This window comes from Salvia splendens, chromosome 18, assembly GCF_004379255.2.
Source record: "Salvia splendens isolate huo1 chromosome 18, SspV2, whole genome shotgun sequence".
Lineage (NCBI taxonomy): Eukaryota > Viridiplantae > Streptophyta > Magnoliopsida > Lamiales > Lamiaceae > Salvia > Salvia splendens.
In genome coordinates, this window is record NC_056049.1 from 1,399,176 (window position 1) to 1,424,954 (window position 25,779).

At 38.1% G+C, this 25,779-nt stretch overlaps 6 protein-coding genes, 1 long non-coding RNA gene and 1 pseudogene across 8 annotated transcripts; 6 read left to right on the forward strand and 2 right to left on the reverse strand.

Annotated features, from left to right (window-relative positions):
• Window positions 1-4,239: 4,239 nt before the first annotated feature.
• On the forward strand, window positions 4,240-7,414 carry LOC121776236. 2 transcript variants are annotated; one of them, XR_006045266.1, is made up of 3 exons: window positions 4,240-4,454; window positions 6,413-6,695; window positions 7,222-7,414. It is a non-coding gene; the product is annotated as an uncharacterized LOC121776236 (long non-coding RNA). The 2 variants fall into 2 exon arrangements; XR_006045265.1 differs by lacking the exon at window positions 4,240-4,454 and having other exon boundaries at window positions 6,318-6,695.
• A 4,595-nt stretch (window positions 7,415-12,009) lies between these two features.
• LOC121776016 lies at window positions 12,010-13,858 on the forward strand (annotated as a pseudogene).
• A 1,070-nt stretch (window positions 13,859-14,928) lies between these two features.
• On the forward strand, window positions 14,929-15,510 carry LOC121777829 (berberine bridge enzyme-like 18). The gene has a single exon (XM_042175182.1). It carries the CDS (start codon window positions 14,929-14,931, stop codon window positions 15,508-15,510), a length of 582 nt encoding a protein of 193 aa, XP_042031116.1.
• A 222-nt stretch (window positions 15,511-15,732) lies between these two features.
• Window positions 15,733-16,446, forward strand: LOC121777832 (berberine bridge enzyme-like 15). Its single transcript, XM_042175185.1, has 2 exons — window positions 15,733-16,107; window positions 16,156-16,446. Exons 1-2 carry the CDS (start codon window positions 15,733-15,735, stop codon window positions 16,444-16,446), a joined length of 666 nt encoding a protein of 221 aa, XP_042031119.1.
• A 1,014-nt stretch (window positions 16,447-17,460) lies between these two features.
• Window positions 17,461-20,246, forward strand: LOC121777076. Its single transcript, XM_042174211.1, has 5 exons — window positions 17,461-17,685; window positions 18,508-19,032; window positions 19,133-19,358; window positions 19,474-19,925; window positions 20,020-20,246. The coding sequence occupies exons 2-5, from the start codon at window positions 18,508-18,510 to the stop codon at window positions 20,038-20,040; spliced, it is 1,224 nt and encodes a 407-aa protein (XP_042030145.1). The 5' UTR covers window positions 17,461-17,685; the 3' UTR covers window positions 20,041-20,246.
• On the forward strand, window positions 17,697-22,962 carry LOC121777078. Its single transcript, XM_042174214.1, has 3 exons — window positions 17,697-17,985; window positions 21,985-22,344; window positions 22,415-22,962. The coding sequence occupies exons 2-3, from the start codon at window positions 22,009-22,011 to the stop codon at window positions 22,832-22,834; spliced, it is 756 nt and encodes a 251-aa protein (XP_042030148.1). The 5' UTR covers window positions 17,697-17,985; window positions 21,985-22,008; the 3' UTR covers window positions 22,835-22,962.
• Window positions 20,367-22,049, reverse strand: LOC121777079 (putative B3 domain-containing protein Os03g0621600). The gene is made up of 3 exons (XM_042174215.1): window positions 21,075-22,049; window positions 20,779-20,957; window positions 20,367-20,694 (listed from the first exon to the last, which is right to left on the reverse strand). Exons 1-3 carry the CDS (start codon window positions 21,352-21,354, stop codon window positions 20,461-20,463), a joined length of 693 nt encoding a protein of 230 aa, XP_042030149.1. The 5' UTR covers window positions 21,355-22,049; the 3' UTR covers window positions 20,367-20,460.
• Window positions 22,963-22,985: 23 nt separating the features above from the next.
• On the reverse strand, window positions 22,986-24,788 carry LOC121777077. The gene is made up of 3 exons (XM_042174212.1): window positions 24,452-24,788; window positions 23,936-24,288; window positions 22,986-23,809 (listed from the first exon to the last, which is right to left on the reverse strand). The coding sequence occupies exons 1-3, from the start codon at window positions 24,504-24,506 to the stop codon at window positions 23,201-23,203; spliced, it is 1,017 nt and encodes a 338-aa protein (XP_042030146.1). The 5' UTR covers window positions 24,507-24,788; the 3' UTR covers window positions 22,986-23,200.
• Window positions 24,789-25,779: the final 991 nt, after the last annotated feature.

Genomic DNA, 25,779 nt, shown 5'->3' on the forward strand with positions numbered 1-25,779 from the left:
TAATGGCGTGAAGCCATTATTTTCTCCAACAAATGAGAATTATCCAACTGCACCGGCGCCGCCGACTCCTCTGAAGAACCGTTCGATGCTGACTGTATATGAACCGGAATCGGATCCGCCACCTAAGCCAACTTCTAAATCTTGTAAACCAGGTTGTAAGTAGTCACTTATAAATGATGTCCTGTTTATTTAAATTAATGTAATCATAATATAAGAGTATTTTCTAATTGTTCACTTCTCGGATCGTAAAAACCACATTTATGGGTTTTCTAACTATTCTTTCCCGAATTACAAAAAAGAGAATCAGATCTCACACGGTAACTTTTAGAAAATAAAAAATTGGTTGCATCAATATAGTTCAAAATTTTCACGAATTTAAGCTCTTCTAACTCATGAATTGTAATTCATGCGTGAATTTGATGAGCAAAATTCGTGAATTTAACACGTATGGACTTACTACAACGTGAGACATTATCCATTCTGATGTTGGATCGATCACGAGAATGCATGAGCATATGTGAAAACGAAACCATGGATCGCTCAAGTTTCTAAATCTCACTTATTAAATTATCCAAAAGCTACCACTCAACTAACAATAAAGTCTATATATACGCAATAAAATCCTATTACAAATTGAAAGCGAAAAGATAAATTCAAATGTGTAAGGAGCTTGGATTATATGCAAACTCAACCTCTAATCCTAACTAAAACGACTGTAAACAAATCCAATCTCTTAATCTTCATCTCAAGAGGCCTAACACCAATACATTGTATGTGTGTTGGAATGATGCATCCAAATCGAGGGATGGAATCAAGACGATGACTAAGAGCATCCGCATCGGCGTCTCGAAGGGGGCTCGATCTCGTCCCAGCGAGACGAGACCGCATCGAGACGCCGATGTGGAGGCTCCGTCTCGTCGCTTAGCCCAGGGGAAGGGGGGGTGGCAGGCTGTCTCCCCACGCGCCAGCGCCACGTGCACATTGGGGAACTTGTTCGACAAGTACCTGCACATTGGGGAAAACACTAGGAGACTGTGTTTGATGAACTTCTGCAAAGGCGTCCGGGTAGCCTTCACCGACGAATTTCTCCTGAACCCAAGCCACGTAGATTGTCAGTTTCTGCTCCGACTTCACGAACAAGTGCACGGATTCCCCGGGATGCTTGGCAGCGTCGATTGCATGCATTGGCAATGGAAGAATTGCCATGTGGCGTGGAGGGGATCATACACGAGCGGCCACAAAGGCACCCACCCCACCGTTATACTCGAGGCCGTTGCTGACTACCGGCTATGGATTTGGCATGCGTTTTTCGGGGTCCCCAGATTTCGCAGGCCATCAACTTCACCGCTAACAACCGCCAGTTTAAAATGGGGTACTATCTTGCCGACGACATCTATCCGAAGTGGCCAACCTTCGTGAAGACGTTCAACAGGCCGATAGACGACAAACAAGCTCTTTTGGCGCAGAAGCAAGAGGCTGCTCGCAAGGATGTGGAGAGAGCATTCGGGGTTCTACAAGCTCGATTCCACATTATCAAATCTCTGGCTCGTATGTGATTTATGGAGAATATGGTCGACATCATGTATACGTGCATAATCTTGCACAACATGATTGTCACCGACGAAGGACCTGCACCGGGAAATTGGTTCGACCCTGAAACCCCGGGAAGCTCTTCCGCAAGTAGTCCGCCTCGCAGTGGAGTGCATCCTTCTTTGCAAGAGCGGTTGTGTGTTCGGGCAAGGACACGTGATTCTATTGCCCACGCCCAACTCCAGGAGGATCTAATGGAGCATATTTGGGCAAAATTTGGCAACCGTTAGATGATCACCGCATCACTTTCCATGATTATGCGGATTTCAATAAATTGTAATATTAGGATTTCAATTATGTATTTTCGTATTTTCGGATAATGTAATTTTCATGATTTTTAATGCTTTTATGAATTATTAGTATTAATTTAATATTTCAATGAGATGTTAATTGAATTTGTTGGAAATAAAAATAAAAATAAAATTGAATGAATAGTTAAGGGATGAGATGGTTAAGAGATGGAGACGGATGCAGGTGTTGTCTCTTAGTTAAGAGATGTGGTAAAAAGTGCATTGGGGCCCATGAATAGTTAAAGGATGAGACAGTTAAGAGAGAGTATTGAGACATGGATGTGAATGGCCTAAGGGGATGAACGAGGAAAGATCAAGCCAATGACAGATTTTGTGGATTGTCATTTTCTTTGTACTTTCATTCTGTTTTCTTTGGGTTCGGTCATTCTTGTAAGGCTGCTGCTGCTGCATCGCACTATATATAGTCGATACATATATATATATATATATATATATATATATATATATATATATATATATATATATATATATATATATATAATCAATATACTCCATCAATTCATTATTATTAAATGAAGAAAACTTATATTCTCTCCGTTCAATGTTAATAGAGTTATTTTTCTATTTTGGGAAGTTATAAGATAATTGAGTCATTTCTATTTTTGACAAAAAATTTTCCTTTTATTTTATTATCTCTTACTTTATTCACCATTCATTTAACATATTATTCTTAAACTCAGCGTCAACGTCAGAAAGAAATACATCTATTAATAAGAAATGGAGAGAGTACTACTAAATAATTTACTCAAAGGAATACATTTCGACATACTTGAAACTATATGTTCTTCCATGTGTGACAGTGTGAACTTATACAGTCATCAATGCTGACATTGCCATGCGCTTACATATAAAATATAATTTCTTCATTCCCTAAAAATAAACTCTTTTCTTTTCTTTTTATCTGTTGCTAAAAATAGAAACTTTTTATTTTATGAAATTTCTTTTTCTTTGATGACGTGAGATTTATTTTCCATTAGCACACTTTTTTTTATCTACTTTTACTTTACCAATTTTGCATTAAAATCTGTGTCGTTTCAAAAGTTTCTATATCTGGAGGACGAAGGGAGTATGTATATATATTCAAAACATGTTTTTTTTTATCAATTTCTTTTTTATTGGAGAATAAGTACAATTATAGATATGTAAGTAAATTAAATTTAGACATAAGATAATGTATATGGCCCATTGAAGCCCATCAAATGTAGCCCAGTTTTATCCTACAAAAGGAGCCCACCAAGTTCTGGCCCAATATGTTTCTATTGCATTTAAATGTCTTCGTGCTTTAATTTCATATTATAGTTATTAATTAGGATCTATCAAACTATTCAAGTAGAGATTATAATTATTTTTTCGTATTTACTAATTTTTATCTTAAATTAGTATAATTGTTTAGTACGATCGATTATTCTATAACTATAGCATATAGTTTTTGAAGGTTAAGTTTTTATAATCAATGGTAATTAGATATGACGAAGTGATACAAGATTTTGATATAAATTCGATCACAATTGTTTTCTCGGAATCCTCTATCCATTTATAAATCAATCTTCCTTGGGACGAATGGAGTATCATCTTAACCGAGACGAAGGGAGTACTACTTTAATTAATGATTCAATATCATTTCAGGCATCCTCTAAATAGTACTGCTACATGTTAGTATTTACTTAATAGACAAAATTATTATTCATATAAAAATTAAAAAAGAGAAAAATATTAATTAACAACCCCATGTGATACCTATGGTTTATGAAGTTTGATCAAATTTTGGTTTGTCTCGCACTGTTTTCAAATTTAAATGACAAATCATTAAGTTTGAAAAATTCTTAAATATAATCATGATAACTTTTTGAGCGTAAGCCGATTTTAAATTGGTGCACACATGTAAACTTTTTATGATGTCTATGAATATTGCCGTACATGTGTACTAATGACACGATGCATACGACTAAATAATATCGTTTTAAGCCTAAAAACTGAAAACTAAAAAAATAATAAAATTTGGTCAAATGGAATAATTGAAAATTCTAAAACTTTATAATTTATCATTTAAATTTTAAAAGGTGCTAGACAAATCTGAATTTAACCAAATTTTATAATTTTATAATTAACTATTCATAAAAGTTACTGGAAATCACGAATGCGCAAACTGTATTATTGAAAGTATTTTTTGTAATTCACTCATTAACTAAACCAATCATTTTCTGTACCAAACACCAATGAGTCCGTGACACTTCTGCTAAAGGTAAAAAAGTTATCACACTTTGTAATATACTAAAAACGTTAAGAGATAGTCCAAAAAGGACAACTTCCCATCAATATTATACAACCACCAATTTCACAACAATTCATATCTTCCCCACCCTCCACAACCACCACCTCCGATCGCATCCCACCGGCGACTCGAATGACTGAATTTAAAAGAATTTGTTAGTGGACCGAGGCCGAGATGAGCCCACTATTGTCCGGCCCTCTACACCGGCCCCATACTTGGACAATGGCAGCGCTGTCTCCGATGATCTCTCGTTGCAGACCTAATATATTCATTGCTTCGAGGTATGTCGATTTTGTCAAGATCAACACATAAAAATTTAGTGATCAAAACATATTCGCATTATGTGTCTATATTACAGAAATATTGTTATGTCTATCTTTTCTTTCTCACTTTAAACAATTGTTTGTAATAATACGGATGGAGAGAGTTTTTTGAAAGACAATGCTAAAGTAATAAAACGAAATATTATAGGAAAACAAAGCAAAGTTCTAAAACAATATAAAAATTAATCAGACAGGAGATAAAGGAGTACAACGTTTCAAAATAAAAAATGAAGGGAGCCAAATATGTACCGCTTAATGTTTAGAGATATACGTTTTTTCAATATTAGAAGTAGATCTGAATATTTTTTTGATCCACCAACTTTACTAAAGTATCAATTTTGGTTTGTAACATTCGATAATATCTTCTGAAGTTCATTAACTTTGATATAATATCGTTTGGGCTACTTTTTTACTGTTTTAAACTTTTTTAGATGAAAAAACCCTGAAGGACATTTCAGTCTATTTATTCACTTTTCTTTACAAAAATATTTAATTTATCTCTTAATTTTTCCTCTTTATAATAAGAGAGAGGGACAAAATGAGAAGAAAAGAGAAAAAAAGAAGGAAGAAAGGGGAAAAAAAATTAAGAGAGATAAATTAAATATTTTAATAAAGAAAATAGATCAAATCGATTGATATGTTCTTTATGGATTTGAGGGTATTTTTGTCCAAAAAAGTTTGAAACAGTGAAAAAGTAGCTCAAACGATATTACATTGAAGTTAATAAACTTAAAAAGATATTTTCAAATGTAAAGAACCAAAATTGATATCTTGGCAAAGTTTGCGGACCTAAATAAATGTTCGCTCTTATTTTTAATAATTGTTATTTATAATATATAAATATTTATTGTAATTATCATTCTTTACATTCTAATTATATCAAATCCACCAAATTTATGGGATAACTTTTCCACCAAAATGAGTTTGATTTTCGGGGCCCAAACGGGCTTTGTTTTTTATTACGGGCTTCAAATGAGTAATTTATCGACAGTCAAACAAACATACAAAAACTTTGATCAGTGTGCTTATCCATCATTATCTTATTATTTCCGTATCCATCATTTTCTTATTATTTCCAAATTCCAGCCAATCAAACAAGGGTACAAAGAGAAGAGGGAGATATGATATGCCAAAAAAATTCCTTTATATTTTACATGCTATACATGCATTCGGTTCATTTCAATGTTTTCGTACTTTAATTTATTGTTGTATAAAAATTAATTTGAATTTATTACATCCAGGCTGCAAAGTTTATAATTTGAAATATATTAAAAATGGAGTATATTTTATTAGGATAGATTCAGGGCTTGATGGATGTCCATGAAATTGGAGGTCACGTGCAGCTTAATATAACTTGAAAAGATGATTTAAAGCACGTGCAGCTTAATATACACGCTACTAGATTACTAATAATCTAGATCCTTCTACATTTTCAGAGACGGCGCAGAACGAGATGCCGACATATTATTTTTTTATTAAAGTAATAATACAATATTGTAATTGGATATTGAAACTATGCTTTAGTTAACTAAAAGGTTGGTTACTAAACATAGTACTCCCCCGTCTCGCACTACTTGCACTTATTTCCTTTCTGAGCGTCCCAAGTTATTTGCACTCTTTCCATTTTTAGTAACAATTTATACCTACAGCCGTAATTGTTGACTTTGTCTATCACTCATTCCTTAATCTCCGTGCCCAAAAGGAAATGTGCGAGTAGTGCGGGACGGAGGGAGTATAATTAAACCTTTTTCCTTTTTTTCTAAATTTCCTTTCGTGGCTTACGGGCGAAGCTAGGTTAACCCAAGTGGTGGGCAGCCAATATTCAAATTGCTCTTCACTATATAAGTAGCTCACAAATTCACTTTATTCTTCTGATTGTTGAATTTGCTAACCACTTCTTTTCTTCTTCTATAAAGATACTCACTCGGGAGTTGCAATGAAATCGAGTTGGGTAAAATTGGCGGTGATTTTGCATTTACTGATTCTCTCGCAATGCATGCGGCATCCGAATGGTATTTCTGTTTCGGATCAAAGGAAGCCCTCTTTCTCTGGAATAAATGACAATCATCCGACAGCGCCGCCGGAAGCAAAGACAGGAGGCAATCGTTGGTCTGCCGCACCGCTGGAGACAGTGTTTGAGCCAGAATCAGATCCACCACCTAAGCCACCTCCTCCCACTTGCTTACCTTTTTGTTGATGGTTAGCCAATCTTTTTATAATATACTCTCTCTCTCTCTCTCTCTCATATGCCAACAACTGTCTACAATTTTCTTGGATTTGCTGCATTATGTGAAGAGATTCTGTTGAATTTAAGTGGTAGTGAAGCAAATCCCAAGATCTAGTGATGATTGGAGATGAAAAGGGTGATTGTAATTGAATTGTTCCTTTCTGCTGTGGGGGTATAAATGTGTCTGAATTGTTCCATTGAATTTACTTCCTCTTCTGTCCGCGAATTTTAAGAAATGTAAGTGGAACATGGATCTCACTTGTATATATTACTTTTAAATGATATACGAGTGAAATGAGTTAGTCGAATATGGAGACCTCTTTACCTTTATAGTAATTATAAACAGGAACTCATATTTGCGGATAGAAGGATTAGATATAAGAGTATTTATTTTATTTGATGGTGAAATTGAAGATGAATTTGGGGTTTATGCGTTGGATTTGATGATGTAGTATTTGTCTGTTTTATGATCAATTGTTTTGGTTTTTCATGGTGCAGAGTTTTGAAGATGTAGGAGAGCAGCAGATATAGGGTTTGGAAGGAAAACAACACAATAAAGAGGAAGATACCCACACAAATAAGATATAGGTTAATTGTTTGGATGCAACAGTTTTGTGATGTTCTTTTATTTAAGGTTATATCAATTCAACACCTAGAACAGAAATAAAGATTTGTTTTCCAACGTTGCTAATCTTTCTCTCTCCGCTAATGCTTTTCTCTCCATTTACCAGTCAAATTTGTCAACAATCATTTTCCAACCTTATCTGAACTGCAATAAAAGAATATCATAAAAGCAATAATTAATTAATGTGTCGTTTAATGCTCAATACGCTTTACTAACCATTTGTTTTAAAGGCATATAGGAATTTTATAAAATCTGAAAACATAAAATTAATTCAATAATTAGAGTTTTCCATTGATTTTATAGTTGACTAAATTATTTGGAATTCAATACGAAAATTTCATTGTGATTCAAGTCAATAGTTAGAATTCTCATTCAAATTTGATTGACTGATAGCAAATTAAATATTTCAGTTGACTTAAATATTGACCGATCAAATATGTTTAAAACTTCACACACTACACACATTTCACGCACTACACATTTAACACACTACACACTACACATTTCACAAACTACACACTTCACACAATTCACACACTACAAACACTACTCACATTTCACACATTTCAAGCATCATATTTTTGAGTTTTTTTAGCTTTTAGATTTTTTTTTAGATCCTAACCTAACCGAATAAAAAAAATGAAATTTTTCAAAAGCTTAAACTGCATCAAACCGAAAAACTGAACTAAAATTAAATTTTAGATTGTGTGAAGTGTGTGTAGAGTGTGTATTTCGTGTAAAATTTGTAAGTGTGTGTAATGTGTGTACAATGTGTATATTTTGTGTAGTGTGTTTATTTTGTGTGCAATGTGTGTATTTTTTGTGTATAGTGTGTGAAATGTGTGTAGTGTGTGAAGTGTGTGTAGTGTGTGAAATGTGTGAAGTGTGTGAACTGTAACGCCCCGACTTTTCGCATCTTTTATTTTGATTATTCTAGAAAGAGCGTCAAACTTTAAGTCGAACGCCGTCCTTATTATATTTCGAGAATTTATGGAGTTGTTATCCAAGAGCCTAATTTCTATTTTGCTATTTATGAATCAAAAGCCCAAGTCTTTCCATGTTTTATTTTCGATTACTCGATCAAAGTGAAGAAAGTTTCGATAGAACTAGACGATTAAAGGAGCATTGGATATTAAAGGAGCATTGGATGTTTACGACCGATCAAGAGAATTTTCGATTTTCATTTAGTACAAAAGAATTCTAGTCCAAATAAGCAATCAAGTCCATAACGATCTAAAATACAAGTGTTGGGCTATGTCTTTTTTTTTTCTCTCGAGTCCAAGTTCTTTTATGCTCTGCCCAATAGTGGAAGATCAGCCACTTGAAGCCAACCTATCTCTTTCCCGCTTCCTGCAGTGAGCAAACAAAGCCATTTAATACCAAGACCTGTGCAACCACCGTATTAGTAGAAATGAGACAGCCATGCTTTTCCAACAGCCTACAAACCTGAAGCATTCAAAGAAGGAGGAGTTATTAAAGTTAAGTACATCTACACAAAATGTCAAAACCTGACTGTCCCTAATCAAAATCTTGACCAAATCCCAATAAGTTATAGGAGCTGCAACAAGAACACAATCTCCATGTAAGTCCTTGGAGTACAATCTGCACCGAAGTACTACTCAATTAATGATAAAGTAATAAGCAACAACTAAAAAGGAGAGCCAACAAGATTATACCAAATCAGCTCCAATAAAGCCACGAGTATACACTACAAAGGCTGTCACAACAGCTAGCAAGAAGCTAAGAGGGGGCAGACTTCCTTGGCCATACCGGAAACAACCAACAAAGACCAAAGGGACAGGATCCTTTGGCAGAGATTAAGGCAGACCCAATCCCAACAAGCTGCAATCCCTCTGCCAAAATCCCAACAACAAGCAGATTTTCAGCCTATATATATGTGCCTCCATCCAGTCCCAACTCTTTCTCACACCAATTGCAAAATCTCAAAATCATAATCAAAGTAGCAGTAGCTTGAGTATGCAGCAAGAGAAACACAACTGATCAGAGGACAATCTCCGCGAGTTAAAGTCGGAGAGAAAAATTCAAGTTTGGGAAATTAAACAAACGAGGTGGGCTTTTCTAACTAAAGTATTTTATGGGCTTTCTTATGTGCAAGTTTTCTATTTAAGATATGATATGCTTTCAGTTATTTACGTTTCAAGTATGTTTGCTCTCAGTTATTTACGTTCCCAATATGTATGCTTTGAGTTATTTAAGTTATCAGTATGTTTTGTCTTGCCTAGTTTTGTTTTGAACTTTGCCTATCTCTTTGTCTAGCAAGGGAGATGTCCCTCTAGACCAATTCAGTTTAAGCGAATCCGGGTCTGTAAGTGGGATGAACCCATACATTCTCAATTCACACAGTTTCAGATATGACATTAGTTCAAGGAAAATAGATCGCTATCACAGATTTTTACTATAGAAATGATTTAGTGTCCTCGGGTCTTTTAAGCGAAAACCCCGAGTTCACTCAATAGTGGCTTGACAAAATCAGTTTCTTTTCACTAAAATATATTTCGGCACGTGTCCACTGAGTACACTAAGTACTCAGCCCTGCATATGTTTAAAAAATGTACAGGTTGAGCAGTGATGACAATGGGCGGTGTTGAGCACAGACAACAAAGATCTTTCGATAGAGTAGTACTTGGATGCATTGTGTCTCCATACACGGTGTCATTCGCTCTTGAACACTTCCGCACATGTCTAGTTCAATTTCAGTTTTGTTAGTCCGAATTAATGATATTCCTAATATGTTCGCACTCTGATACATTTTGAATATTTTTAGTTTTCCAAAGTTTATGTTCAGTTGTCCAAAAGTTTTTTCTCCTTTCTTCCCCGCTTCTTTCACCCTCACTTGGTCGCAGTAAACCGAACTTTCTATCCCTAGAAAGTGCGGTCGTGACTTGAACTGTGTGAAATGTGTGTATTGTGTGAAATTTGTGAAATGTGTGTAGTATGTAAAGTGTGTGTGGAATTTTCAATTATTAAAATTTTTAAAATTTTAATTTTATTATAAAATTGTGATGATATTAAATTTAAATATAATATAAAATAATATTTATATAATTTAGTTAAAATTTAAAATAAGAAGAAAGGAATATGAAATGGAATGGAATAGTCATTCCTTAGCTAAATGGATGGAATGTCTATTCCCATATGGAATGGAATGACAAGTCCAAATCGAATGGTGATTCCTAAGAAAAAAATTTACCAAGCAAAGGAATAGAATGAAGGTAGGAATGTCATTCTATTCCATCATACCAAGTACAGCTCATCTAAGCCCATGTATATATTTCGTTTCGCCTGTAATAGGATTTACCCATATGGTAAAGCCCACATAACAATAATGCAGCAAATAACCCATTAAAATTGTCATATGTATAACATTTGAAACATACTATTGCTTATTTTGGCCCATTATATGCAAAGTCTAAGACTTGTCTTTTAAAAATAGAAACTATTTTTAATTTGGATCATCTTTTTAAATAGAAACTTTCTTAATTTTTTATTTTAGGAAGTGCACCCCCAATCCACTAACTCTATTTCCACTATATTTTCTCTTACTCTCTCTTATTTTATTCATTTTTCTCTTCCTCTCTCTTAAATTACCACTTTTTTCAAGAATAGAATTTATGTTATATTAACTTTTTCGAACTCATTTTGTTTTTTGTTTTATTTCTTAGAAGTCCGTTTCAAGTCAAATAGAAACTCCTATACTATGACGGGGGGAGTATATACACACCCAACAAATCTTATTTCATCATAAAATAATCCATATATAATATATCAAAGATAAACAATATTTGTGAATATCCAAAGCAAAAAATTAGCGAGCAAATATAATTATATAATACTTCATTCGTTTCACAAGAATATAAACTCTTTCTCTTTTAGTTCATTCCATAAGAATATGCACTTTCTAATTTTGGAAACTCTTTTTTCTGTAATAAGGTGAGATTCACTCTCTATTAACCGTACTTTAATTATTTATTATTTTTATTTTATTAATTTTGTATTAAAACTCATGCCAAATTCAAAGTGTCTATTCTTTTGGAAGAAAGGAGTAAGAAATATGAACAATGACCATACAAATAATAAAAAGTTTAACTCAAAAGCAAAAGAGCATTAACGGATTAATAAAATCTAACATTAGTGTTACACAATAATGTGATCATCCACACAAGCGGCACCGACACAGCAACTGCTACGAACTTCTGAAACTGAGATCTGAAGATAACTGGGTGTGTATTGTAATGTCAATGGTTGTGAAATTAGTACTATAGTCTTTTCTAAAATTTATGTCTAACCGAATTTTTAATGGCACTATCTACCCCTATTATTCATCCATTTTGTCTTACCTTCTTTAACATATGGACACGTATTGCACTCAACCTATAGCATTGGCTCTTTACTGTCAATAACTACTAATTTCTGTAACTAATTAACAATATTTACATCCACATGGTTGTATTTTGTACTATTCCCATTTCAAAAGTTCATAGGTGAATAGGAGAGAGAATTCACGAATTCAACTCATTAAAGAACCTAATTGAATGAAAGAAGACTTTACATATTAACTTAAATCACTACTTAACTTAAAATTCCCTATATAAAGGTGGATGTAGCACACTAAGAAGTCACACCAAAAAACATGGCTTCATTTCAATCCTCCTTAATGGTGCTCTCCACCAATCACAAACCACCCTCCGCCTCTGCAAGACGCTTCCATGTGTCATGCATCGGCGGGGGCGGAGGCGGTGTAGACCGCAGAGACCTGCTTTTAGGATTGGGAGGTCTCTATGGTGCTACAGCTGCCAACCACAATGCCCGGGCCAATCCGATCCAACCGCCGGACCTGAATGTTTGTGGGGTCCCCAAAGCCAACGGGGAGCCTCTGGATGTGAACTGCTGCCAACCCGTGTCGAACGCTATCAAAACTACGTGCTGCCGACGGTGGGGACCCTGCGCGTGAGGCCGGCCGCGCACAGGCTCCCCGAGCACCACCATGGGTACCTAGCCAAGTACGAGGAAGCCGTGAGACAGATGAAGGCGTTGGACAAGACCGACCCGGACGACCCCCGGGGCTTCACGCAGCAGGCCAACGTCCACTGCGCTTACTGCAACAACGCCTACTACCAGGTCGGGACCGAACTTCCCATCTCCGTCCACTTCTCGTGGTTGTTCTTCCCTTGGCATAGATGGTACTTGTATTTTCATGAAAGGATCTTGGGGAAATTGATCGATGACCCGACCTTCGCCTTGCCCTTCTGGAACTGGGACAACCCGTGCGGTATGCATCTACCGTCGATCTATGACAAGGAGAGCTCCCCTCTTTACGACGCCAACCGTAACCCTCTCCACCGCCCTCCCGCCATCGTTGACCTGCAGTACAAAACCGGAGCGGAGGAACCGACCGACAATGGGTTGCTGGTGAGGAGCAATCTACGTACAATGTATACTGAAATGATGAAGATCAACAAAACTGAAGATTTTATGGGGCAGAGATATGTGGCAGGGGAAGAAGCCCCACCCTCTGCCAATGCAGGGAGAGTGGAGATAGGGTCCCACACCAGCATGCACATCTGGGTGGGGGACCCCAAGAATCCCTACCATGAAGACCTAGGGAACTTCTACTCTGCAGGGCGGGACCCAGTTTTCTACTCCCATCACGCCAATGTTGACCGACTGTGGACTATCTGGAGAGGCCTCAAGACTAAAGTTAAAAAATCCATCCGGACTACCTCAACGCGACCTTCTTGTTCTACGACGAGAACAAGGAGCTCGTGCGCGTCAGGGCCGGGGACGCCCTGGACAACGAGAAAATGGGGTACGAGTACGAGGACGCCGACATCCCCTGGGTGCACTTCCGGCCGCCCAAGAGGGCGGCCGGGGTTAAAATCCAGGACATCTCGCAAAACGCGCAGAGGCCGGAGAAGGTGTTCCCGCTCAAACTCGGCAGGATTGCTAGGATTTTGGTGTCGAAAACCGCCCCGGGCGCGGCCGACGAGAATTTATTGGTGGAGCACATACACGTCCACTCGGACAAATTCGTGAAGTTCGACGTCTACGTCAACAGCGAAGAAGACGAGCCAAAAGGCGTTGAAAACGCGGAGTACGTGGGAACCTTCGCGAAGCTTCCGCATAAGGGCGGCCACGGCGAACACTCGCTTGAAAAGGGGAAAGGAACGATTAGGTTTAGCCTGAAGGAACTGTACGAGGACATTAATATCGTTAGCGACGACGAGGAGATCGTCGTCACCATCGTTCCTCGGGCTAACGGCCACAGCGTGACCATTGGTGGTATCAAAGTCGTCAAGGCTTGAACTCTGATGATGCTTGTGTGTGTTGTTAGTATGCAATAATTTGATTCTTCAATTACTTGTGGTGACAAGTGTTGGGAATTTCTTGTGTGATTTTACCTTTCTGTTGTAATAATTCCGCTTTTCCGGCGGTTCACCGTTCATGTGTTGGGAATTTGTTTGCAATGTAATGCTTTTGTCTTGATATTTATCTATTTTAGTAATGTTTTATTTTGTTCATCATAATTTTTTTAATTTCTTAGATTATTTTAAGAAATACTACTAGTTTTCAATATTATTCAAGATTTATATTCTCATAAATCAAATTATCAGTACTAGAAATAATAATTTCAATAATCCAAATCAAGAAATCATATTTCTAGGAATTGAATAATTTAACCTTGATAACTTTAGATAATCAAATATGACTTACTGTTTATAATTAATAAATACACTATACATAAAGTTAAAGTTATTAATTAAGAATAGTAGCCAACTTACTATTGTAAAAATAAAAATAGACTCTTTGTGTTATATTATGAATATGCATCAACAAAATATCCTCCAGCCTAACGTTTCCGGTGAATTTCCGGGAACTTTATGGTGGTAAGGACTACATGATCGCGTGAAATTAAACGATTTTTACTAATTAAACATTATCAAGTTATTTTCAAATTTTATTATAAGCATTTTGACAATATTTTACTATATATTTAAATTTGGATTACTATGTTATAATAATATATGAAACTTATTTATCATCTACTATAAAAACCAAATGTAATTTTGATTATCAAATTAAACGAATCAAAAATAAAATGAGACTCATATACAGTGTATTTTTTAACTTTGTACAAACGGACAAACAATAAGCAAGGGGAGTAATAATAAACAAATTAACCAAATTATTTATTTCATACAACCCATAATAACGTGTCAACTTGTGATAAAATAAATTAAAGAATGCACATGGTCAACTGAGACTATTAAAACGTACGTATTCTAATATTCAAGCTATATATCATTTGAATCTAGTAACAACTTTATCTATACAAGAGCAATTTAGCTAATTTGAATGTTTGTATAAAAAAATCAAGAAACTAACATGTTGGTGTTTGTATAATTTTGTTGAAGCAAGTCTTCTCCTATAAAACAACACAAAAAATGTTGGAAAGTAGCCATCAATTATCAAATCATGAACATTTTCATTCTCCCTTTGATTCTTCTAATTCTCACCATCTCAATCTCACAAGCATCATCATCAGCCGACAAATTTCTCCAATGTCTACACAAAAAATTCAGCAACTACTCCTCCATCTCCAGCAACGTCTACACCCCAATCAACGCCTCCTCTCCTCCACCGTCAAATATTCCATCCACAATCTCCGATTCGCCTCCGACTCCACTCCAAAACCCGCCGTCATCGTCACGCCGGACCACGAATCCCACATCCCTCCTCTCCTCCGCTGCGCCAAAAGGAGCGATCTTCAGATCAGAACCCGAAGCGGCGGCCATGACTACGAGGGCCTATCCTCCTTCACGACGCAAGAAGTTCTCTTCCTCATCCTCGACTTGATCAATCTCAGAGAAATCGTAATCGACGTTGACCGGAAAACCGCCTGGGTCGGCACCGGCGCCACCGTCGGGGAGCTCTACTACCGGATTTCGGAGAAAAGCCCGGTTCTGGGGTTCCCGGCCGGGATCGGCCCGGCCGTCGTCGTCGGCGGCCAGTTCAGCGGTGGCGGCTACGGCACCATGCACCGGAAGTACGGCCTCTCGGCCGACAACGTCGTGGACGCGAAAATAGTCGACGCCCGCGGCAGGATCCTTGACCGGAAGTCGATGGGTGAGGATCTGTTCTGAGCGATCAGAGGCGGCGGCGGGGCCAGCTTCGGCGTGATCACTGCCTGGAAAGTCAACCTGGTGGACGTTCCTGAAACGGTTACTGTCTTCAAAGTCAAGGGTGCTGGAGCAGAACGCGACTCAGATCGTCCACCGCTGGCAGAGCGTGGCGCCGGAGTTGGACCGGGATTTGTTCATCGGTATCATGTTGTTTAGGTTGAATTCGAGCGCGGGCCGGGAAACATGACGATCAATGCGAATTTCTATTCGTTGTTTCTCGGTGGGGCCGACCGGTTACTGTCGATCATGGGGGAGAGCTTCCCCGAGCTAGGGTTAGTGAGGGAAGACTGCTTCGAAGTGAGCTGGCTTCAGTCGACCGTGTTTATGGGTGGGTACTCCGTTGATACCTCGCCGGAAGTTCTGCTGGACAGAGCTCGGGCGAAGGGTCATTGGAAGGGGAAGTCCAACTACGTGCAGGAGCCCATGCCCGAGTCGGGTTTGGAAGGTGTGTGGAAGTTGTTGTTTGGAGCAGAGGCGGAGTTTGTGCCGGTGACGATGAATGCTTATGGAGGGAAAATGACAGAGATTTGCGACTCTGCCATTCCGTTTCCCCACAGGGTGGGAAATTTGTATAAGATGCTATTAATGGTGTTGTGGTGGGAATAGAACAATAAGTATGCGGACAATTATATAGAGTGGAGGAGTAGGGAGTTTGATGAGTACTTGACACCTTACGTTTCGAGTAATCCGAGGGCGGCGTATCTCAATTACAGAGATCTTGATCTCGGAGTTAACAATGTTGTCGGGGAGACGAGCTACGAACAAGCTAGTCGTTGGGGGAAGAGGTATTACAAGGGTAATTTCGATCGCCTTGTGAGGATTAAGTCCGTGGTTGATCCTAAAAATTTCTTCAAGAACGAACAGAGCATTCCACCAGTGCACTTGAGGTTTGGCTGAGGGGGACACGGAGAAACAAACGTACCGTCTCATGCATGTACTCGAGTTTGAGCCCAGCGGGACATGCTAGTTTTTCTTATTTTCTAACTATCGAGTTGTGCTTTCATTGATGCTTTCGTTGTGATGCATATAGTTAAGAATTGTAATATGAGTTGCTGCTATCGCTACATGTTAAGTGATGCTTTAATTAAAATAAAAAAGGTGTAGTATTTAAATCGTGTTATTCTATTCTACTGAAATTATGGATCTGGCCACTTTAGCAAAAGTATTTTATCAGGAGTTGCATATTGCAAAGTGAAGAATACAAAATACTCCGTGCGTCCCACAATAAGAGTCATGTTTTGACATTTTGGTATGCCTCATAATAAGAGTTCTGTTTCACTTTTATTATAAATGGTAAGACGCATTTCACCAATTTATTATATTCACATTTTATTATAAAATTAATACTCCCTCCGTCCCAAGTTACTTGAGTCGTATTCCTTTTTGGGTTGTCCCGAGTTACTTGAGTCATTTCTCTTTTTAGCTAAAAACAAAACATCTAATCACACCTACTTTATTCTTTTTTTTACTTTACTCTCTCTTATTTCTCTTACTTTATTCCCTCATCTACTTTATTTAACTCACTAAACACAACTTTCTTAAATCTCGTGCCGAAAAGAAACGCCTCAAGTAACATGGGACGGAGGGAGTATATATAATTGAGACTCATATTCAACTAATTTACTCAATCTACTTTTTTACATTTCTTAAAATCTGTGTCATAACTAAATATGACTCTTACTGTGGGCGGAGGGAGTATGAAAGATGTCGAATGAGGTAGAGGTGGTGTTGTTGGAGGAGAATTTGTTTCACGTGGTGCTCCACCATGGTCAATGATGGCGCCACCTCCTATCCTCTTTTAAGTTTAGGGCTTGTTCTGTTTGTCATATAGAGGTCATTTAAATTATGTATCTGTGCCTATCATGTGTTCTATTTGACATACACCATAAATGCACAGCCCTACAAATGGGCTTTGGCCCGTTTCTTTTTGGCCATATAATGGCGTTAGTGTATCGGGGTCTGGCCCTACGATACATATTAGGCTCTAATCAGGGTTTGAGGTAAACCAATAACATTTGCTTTGAACATGCATAGAAAATTGGGGGAATCGTAGCATAACATTCCCAAACCAACACAAGCCCTTTGAACAAATCTGTGCAGAAGAGAAGCGACACTCACCGCAACGAGAGATTTCAGGTGAGTCTGTTCTTTGTTTTGTTTGCATTGATTAATTTTTTCGAAGGCTACAAACCCAATTCGAATTTGTAATTTTGAATTAATCCTCCTACCGGTTCATTCCCTATTTTTTTTTCGAAATCTACAAAACCCATGGAATCTCCCTTTCTAATTGAATAATTTGAATTTGTAATTTTGAATCCAACCCAAGTTTACAATTGAATTGATTAATTCATTTGAATTTGAATTTTTTTGGAGGCTAAAAAACCCTAGATCGTATTGTGGGGAATCTGCCTTTCAGTTAATGTAGCAAACGAATTTATTAATTCATTTGGCCGTTTTCGAATGCAATCCGGTGTTATAGGTTATATGGATTGTAGAATTACGTGGCTGATTCGTTTTGTGCGTCTCGACGTGTGATTTGGGGTTTTTGAATGCAAATGAAACCGCGTAATAGATGTTAATTAAGATGTCTGGTTTAATGATAAAGAATTAAAGATGCTGAATTTTGGTTGAACTCAGTGAGAAAAATGGGAATTTTGAAGTTTTCCACTGCAATGGTGCATAGTTTAATTTTTTCTCATCCAATTGCTTACTTTGAATTTGTAATGTTGAATCCAATCGATTCAAAATATAGTGTGAGAAATATACCAGTATTTCAGCAACTTGTTGTGTGAAAAAAATTAATATTGATGTTGCATCGTGCTAATTGTGATGTAGAGAATTCACAGCTTTGTGGTTATTATTTGAATAATGAAAGGGTAGTTGAATAGTTTAAGCTTCCTTTATTTGAATGATGAAAGATTAGTTGGAATTGAAACTTATTTGTATATCTATGCACAGATGAGGGAACATAAGAAGCAAAATGCTTATGTGAGGCAAATAATTGAGGACATAATTTGGACTCAAACCGTGGCGCGAATTTGTATACTGCACATGATTTTTAGCAAAGTTTCGAAGAAAAGGAGGCGAGCTGAATTTGCGTTGGCTTACGACATTCTGAATCGAGTACCGATGCAGATTCAACGTTTAAACAGACTCGTTGGGGTAACTGACACAGATTGTTTAGTTAATTGTAGGATGGACCGGAATACGTTTGGAAGGTTGTGTTCATTGTTTACAGAGTTGGGAATGTTACGCGTCCGGCGGTTCGTAGGGATAGAAGAGCAAGTCGCCATTTTTCTAGGTGTCATAGCACATCACAAGAAAAACCGTGTTGTTCGATTTGATCATTGGCGATCAGGGAACACAGTTTCATTCTACGTTCATGAGGTCCTTGCAGCAGTATTAAAGTTGCATTCCTTGTTCTTGGTCAAACCCGAGCCTATTCGCGAAGATTGTGTAGATTGGCGATGGAAATGTTTTCAGGTATGTTTTATATTTTAGTAGCGAAGACTATTCTTTTTGGAATAAACTATATATTCAGCATTTCACTACGTGAGTGTGTGGCTACTTCTTGTGCATACAGGGGTGTCTTGGTGCTCTTGATGGCACCTACATTGACGTTTTAGTACCAAACGAGGACAAACCACGGTTTAGGAATAGGAAGGGTCAGATAACAACCAACACTTTGGCCGCTTGCGACAGGCACATGCGTTTCACATACATATTACCCGGCTGGGAGGGATCAGCTGGCGATGCTCGAGTGCTTCGCGATGCCGTAACTCGTCCTCATGGGTTGCGAGTCCCAATAGGTAAATTGACTAGCTTTGAATAAGTTACAATATTCAGCAACATATATCAATTCAAATGGAAAATTTATATTTGGTTAGTTTTTACTAAACTGATGTTGAGTTTTGTCTGGTCTAGGTAATTATTATTTGTGTGATAATGGATATGCGAACAGTGAAGGTTTTCTAACCCCTTACAAGGGGGTGAGGTATCACCTCCAAGATTGGGGTCCTGATGCGCAAATTCCACAAAATGCTGTAGAGCTCTTCAACATGCGTCATACCAAAGCTAGGAATGTAATTGAGAGAGCATTCGCGGTACTGAAGATGCGGTGGGGTATTTTGCGCAGTGCCTCCTTCTATCCCCTCAAAGTTCAAATAAATTTAATTATAGCATGCTTCCTTCTCCATAACTACGTTCGGTCTGAGATGCCAATTGATCCACTCGATGACCTTTTGGACTGCATGCCTGAGAGCCAAGGGGCTGAGGCCGAGGGAGATCATAGGGACAGTGAATACGTTGACTACGTTGAGGCAACGTCATCTTGGAATCAGCGTCGCGATGATCTGGCAAACTCGATGTGGGCTGAAGTGAGTACACCTACATGCAAATCTGTTCTTTTTTTACATGTTTCAATGCTTACATATACTGAAATGGATTCATTGCTTTATTCCATTGTCACAGCGCATATCCACAATGCAGTGATTGCTTATGCGAGTTGCAAGAAGGATAGCTGCTAGCAATGTATTTCGTGTTTGGCAATATCATGTGGGACTATCAAACTTTATCAAATGTTTTCTCTAGTAATCATTAGACTTGTACACCTTCCTTCTGATTAGAAACTTGGTCAGCTTAATATGTCATTAATCTGAACTGATTTTTTTGTGTTTAATAATGTTTTCAACTTGGAACCCTTGTGGGAGTATTTATGTTTTTGTTAGTATAGTCGTTGTTTTTGGGCCAGCCTTAGAGAGTATTTGACTCCAACATATATAAATTTGTCTGAAAAAAAAACAAAAACAAAAAATATGTTCGCTTAAACTACAGGCAACATCCACATACTGAAATACATTCTGATTTGGGTCCACTTTGTACAATTATTTAAAAGTTACATAGGTTCCATAACTAAAAAGATACCCGAAATTTTGTGACTTCAGCCGGTAACAACTCGAACTTGCACATGCTCCCTACGGCGAGATTGTTGTCTGCTACAAATTTGTTCCAACCGTGAATTATTTTCACGTTATCATTTTGAATCTTGACGTAGACATTCCATGAATGATCACCAACCAAAAGATTCACAGATTGAATTTTGTTATGGTCAGCAATGTGGGTTTTCCACCAAATTTCAGGCAAGCACTGCGTCAGAATTTGCAAATGAATATGATTACTTTTTGAAAATGTACAAGTTTTATGCTTCCACAATTGAAATGAGGACAATACCATGATCCGGTCCAGTTGCGACGCAAGAAGGATAATGGTAAAAGAGGGAAGGGTCGGCACCTCCTCAACCCGTCTAACCGGACATCCCGTGTCGTCGTCGTCAGTGGATTCTGATTCACTAAATTCCTCATAGTATGATTTGTCCTTACGCTTGGGATTGTACTCCCAATCTGGAAAGTCTAGAATAAAAAATATACATTATCGCAACCAGATAGTTGAGGACATAAGATCAAAAAGTATTCTAAATAATTTAAAATTCATTTAATAAGCATAGAAACACTTCTAAGATTATGCACCATTAGTTTGAACGAAGATATCGGTCGATGGCATACAACCACTTGCATTGAACCTCATGACCTTGAATTCGCCTTCACCGTGGTAACTGAAAACAACGACGTGTTTCATCCCGAGACTATTAGCAGATACAAATGCATTCCAGTTTTGATCAAAGTAGCTCTCACGACCATCCCTTGTTACGCCCACCACCCATTCAAGGCCATTGAGCATTTGGAGTCTGCAGAGATTAGGTAAGCTACCTCCATGCTCGCACATCCATTCATAAGGAATAACCTTCATGTCAAAAAAGTATGTGTCGTTGTTAGTTTGGAAAGCAAGCCTCGCATGTAAAATACATATGAATTTTCCAACTTACCATGCGGTACAAGCATGACCGTGTAGTCAATGTCCGACAAAACGATGGTTTAATGTGCCTAGGAACCGGAAAGTTAGTGGTTATATGCAAAATAAAAATGTTCGATAATCGACAACAATAAATTACTTACTCCGGCAGCAGTGGCGGAGGAGCTGATGCTGATGCCATTGCATACATGATGTGATTAGAGAATACAGTTTGGTTCCGAAGAGTGATACTTTGGGGGCTTGTACAACATAAGCTCTTCAATATAGCTTTGTGGAGGCTACATCTTACCCGTGAGCTGATTTGACAAAGCATTTTCCAAACAAAATAAATCTGCTCCACCCATCACTATATGAAAGACAACACAGTAGCAACAATGAGCTGTAAAATCATGCAGGAATCTCCTATTATCATGCAGGAATCTACTCTAAACAAGGCTGCGATGGCAGATATGCCCCTCACGAGTCTGATTTGTCTAGTCATTCACGGGCATACAATTGCTTGGGATGGTGATGAAATAACTCATATTTAGCTGACCCTTCAATTGAAGCTTGGACCCAGCAACTTTGGCTTCTTTCATTCCTTCACTTGAAATGGGAACAAAAATCCCTCAACAAGGCTTTTTCTTTTACAAATCAAGCTGGACAGCTGAGGTAGATTCACTGCTGCTATCCTTGATAATCAAAACCAAAGAAATGAACAAGTGGAGCGGTTCCGTGATCCCCATACCCATCCTCGAAGAAGTGGCGGAGGTGCTCACCAAAGAAGTGGGGGTGCCATTCACATGGCCACAATTGTACGAGAGATTTCAGAACCTTGAAGAGAGACACATACTTTTCGACAAGGTAGTCAAAACCAACGGTGTGTATTGGAATGCTAACACCAACGTGGTCATGGCACCGGAGCAAGTATGGAAACCCATTTTGAAGGTAGGTGGATACAATGTTTGTTTTATGTCAGCTTGTTCATTGTAACTCCATGGCTCCGTTGTTCTTGTAGGAAAATAAATTGGCTGCAGCTTATTACTATTGTGGGGACCCCGAATTTCCAAGATTGAGGTTGCTGTTCGGACCGCAAGATATTAAGCAGGAGAGTGCACCACTGATATTCAATATTTCTGACACTACCGTGCCCGTAGAGGATCTCAATCTGATGTTTAAGCCATTAGATGGAGTTGGAATGGCGCCGACCGTGGAGCTAAGCGTGTCCGTCTCTTCTCCTCCCATGCCCAAAGTGCCAAAGATGAAACGCAATTTGTTTGGAGACGGGTTCACGAATGTGGGTAGTCAGTCCAATAACGAGGATATGGACCCGCGTATCGGGAAGAAATACCCCCCAAAGCCGAAGAAATTTCCTCCAAGCAATTTAGGTTCGCCACATGGAAGTTCATGTGGCTCTTCGAACACCCACAAGTATTGACGTTTTATGTTGTATTTGTCTTCCTTCTACTCTATTAAGCTAGGTTGTGTATGTGATCTATCTCGTGTACGTTTTGCTGGAATATCTATGTGGAAATTCAATCAATGAGATCAATATTTGCTGATTAAGGTTTTCCTTCAAATGCAGCTGATTAAGGAATACTAGGAAATCGTTTACTGATTAAGGCAACATAATCCTTCCTACAAAAGATGATAGATAATAATATAATCTACAGACAATTGCAACAAGCCAATGTTGAAGAGGGGCTTCCAAAAAAAAAGTTTCAGACAGAAAATAGGCTTTATAAATTATATCAGGCAAGCCATCGACCTACGCCACCCCTTCACCCGTTGTAGATTCCCCCATCTATCCCGAACCATATTTCGCAAGCACACGAAGCACGAACGCGATACGGTCATCATCCGGCATCCCAAGAAAGAAATCCAACCTTTCCACCTTCTCCAGAATAATCTCCCCTGCATCAAACTTTTGCTCCCTTGTCAGTCCAGGCAAGCGACCTAGTTCAGCAAATACTTCCTTCCGTGCTTTGCTCAGATCGAACTCATAACCAATGCGGAGGGATAAAGAATCCAACCTCACGTTGGTGGCGTCATTGATTTTCCCCAGCAGTTCAATGAGACCATCTATAGAATGGTCAGCCTTTCTCTTTTTCCCACCCGCAGGCCGAGCAGCTTTCTCACGGTTAGTGTTGCCTGAGCTTTCAACCGGAGCATCGGGAGGAGTGCTGGTCTGACTCAGTGGATGAGAAGTGGGCACATCAGTAGAGCCAACAGAGTTGCCAACCTCACCTCCATCGCTTGAGCCTGAGCCGGTGTCCTGAGTGTAAAGCCCATTGACCGCATCCATCAAACCAGTAGCTGATCCCCCAGCAGCCCTATCCTTACCAAAGATGACCTGCCAATGGTCCCAGAATGGCCAGCTCTTATCCCTCATGTAGCGAGCATGAGGGTCTTGCTGTACATACGAATTCGTAACATAACACACACCATCAGAATTGCCAATGTGAAGCAAACATATTGAGTATTATTTTTAAAACTAACTTGAAAACATGATGATATCCATTAGAACGAGATTTGGTACCTTGACAATTTGCGACCACTGATCGTCGTCGCAATCTATCTTGTAGTCGTCGTGGAGGTTGAACCCCACACCGCTACGACTTAAGATGCCACGCAAAGAATTGTAGCATCTTTTCCAGGAAGTGAGCTTCGAGTTAATATGAGGAGTTGCTTTGATGTCAGTGTTGGGGTAATGCTTCTTCAGGGCTTCCTCGAGTCTGCCAAGGTAGCCTGTCCGAAATCCATTATCGGCTTTCCATCCGGTGACAACAAGGTCCTTCAGCGCAACCACAAGAATCTCCTCCTCACGGTATGACCAGGTTCGGCGGGTTCGGTCACCGTTGCCTCTCCTTGACCGTCCAAGGCGGGAATTCACTGAACCACAACAAAATCACCCAATTAAAACTGTAAAGCACTGCAAGATCTAAGAACGAAATGCGAATTCACTGGTGCTTTCAAATAAATTACCAAACGAAATGATGTTGAACCATACGAAAATAAACTCTCTTTTATTCAATTCTGAGATAGCTATATGTACCTTGCGAACTCGGCACATCAGGGGAAGTGAACCTTGAACGCATGTAGTCAGACATCTTCAACTGGACAAAGTGAAAATAGCTTCTGCGGAATTTGCGAGGCGATTCTGGAACACTGAAATGGAAGAGCGGCGGAAGAGAGTTGTAATATATATTCTCCAATTTAGGTTTGGGTATTGTGGTATTTGATTTACAGCAAACCAAACACACGATATATATCACTTGTGCTTTATATAGTGCAAACCAAACAGCTGAAATGAATAACCCAACTTCTAATTTGTGTCATATTTATCTGGCCTCTCCTTATCTACCCTAAATCCTATTGGACAAACAGAACAAGCCCTTAACATTACAATTTTAGACAAATCATACACAAATTATAAATGCATGTAAAACTGAAGAATTTTAAATTCTAAAATTTTAATATTGCATACAATATTTGCAAATGTGTGTTCGATTTAAGATTCTAAAACTAGAATATTGCATATAAAACTTATTAATTTGGATGAAATAAGTATTCTTGTTTATTTTACAAACAATATAAATCAACAAATCCAACAAATCGCAGCAGAAGCGTGGTGGGCCTAAAGATTTTCACAAGCTAAATAGATGGTCATGATTAATTTTCACTTGTAAATCATATAAAAACCAACCGTACACATTAATTGTTAGTGGCGTACGTGATAAAAGTATTAATTTATCATAGTTTGGTGTACATCAAAATATCCTCAAATTATATCCTTGGCATTACAATTTGATTATTTTTTTAATTATAAAAAATGCAGGTGTGCATCGACATTTCTTTTCAAGATTCTCTATGAAAACCATACTACTTTAAAAGGCAAAAAAACGATAGTTATCCGAACGTGCTAATTTTGTCAACTTATTAATCAATTTTTTTGTTTTATAGTAATATGTTTCGACTAGATTTGGTCGTATAAGTTAGGTACAAGTAAATGTGACAAGCTGTAGGAATGGAGTAGTTGAGTTTATACTTGATCTTCACATGCCTTTCTCTACTCTTCTATAAAAATAAAAACATGTCCAACATTTTTGGTGTTTTAGTTCGTCACTTCTCGTTGTGAATATGTGATCCTCGTTGCTTGCCTTAATCTTAGGCACTGATAGTGAATTTACTAAAAATCTCCTGCTTTTTAAATTCTCTAATATTTGCCAACCAGTGAAACATAAGACACATTTAAATTCTCGATGACACAATTCAGGGCTATGATTTAGCTCTCGTTTACATTTTTGGATTCAATGTTTCTTGTTAGTTGTGGTTATCTAATCTCTCTCTAATGAATAGGATGATAAATAATGTCTAGACGTG

Bases quoted from the DNA above. Each gene is read 5' to 3' on its own strand.
- LOC121777829 (XM_042175182.1), top strand. From the start codon at position 14,929: ATGTCTACACAAAAAATTCAGCAACTACTCCTCCATCTCCAGCAACGT.
- LOC121777832 (XM_042175185.1), top strand. From the start codon at position 15,733: ATGACGATCAATGCGAATTTCTATTCGTTGTTTCTCGGTGGGGCCGAC. The intron at 16,108-16,155 runs GTGGGAAATTTG...TGGTGGGAATAG, and splicing joins CCATTCCGTTTCCCCACAGG to AACAATAAGTATGCGGACAA.
- LOC121777076 (XM_042174211.1), top strand. From the start codon at position 18,508: ATGAGGGAACATAAGAAGCAAAATGCTTATGTGAGGCAAATAATTGAG. The intron at 19,359-19,473 runs GTAAATTGACTA...TGTCTGGTCTAG, and splicing joins TGGGTTGCGAGTCCCAATAG to GTAATTATTATTTGTGTGAT. The intron at 19,926-20,019 runs GTGAGTACACCT...CCATTGTCACAG, and splicing joins CAAACTCGATGTGGGCTGAA to CGCATATCCACAATGCAGTG.
- LOC121777079 (XM_042174215.1), bottom strand. From the start codon at position 21,354: ATGAAGGTTATTCCTTATGAATGGATGTGCGAGCATGGAGGTAGCTTA. The intron at 20,958-21,074 runs GTGCATAATCTT...TTTTTATTCTAG, and splicing joins TATCTTCGTTCAAACTAATG to ACTTTCCAGATTGGGAGTAC. The intron at 20,695-20,778 runs GTATTGTCCTCA...ATTCTGACGCAG, and splicing joins CGCAACTGGACCGGATCATG to TGCTTGCCTGAAATTTGGTG.
- LOC121777078 (XM_042174214.1), top strand. From the start codon at position 22,009: ATGGGAACAAAAATCCCTCAACAAGGCTTTTTCTTTTACAAATCAAGC. The intron at 22,345-22,414 runs GTAGGTGGATAC...TTGTTCTTGTAG, and splicing joins TATGGAAACCCATTTTGAAG to GAAAATAAATTGGCTGCAGC.
- LOC121777077 (XM_042174212.1), bottom strand. From the start codon at position 24,506: ATGTCTGACTACATGCGTTCAAGGTTCACTTCCCCTGATGTGCCGAGT. The intron at 24,289-24,451 runs GTACATATAGCT...GTTGTGGTTCAG, and splicing joins TGATGTGCCGAGTTCGCAAG to TGAATTCCCGCCTTGGACGG. The intron at 23,810-23,935 runs GTACCAAATCTC...TCGTATGTACAG, and splicing joins AGTGGTCGCAAATTGTCAAG to CAAGACCCTCATGCTCGCTA.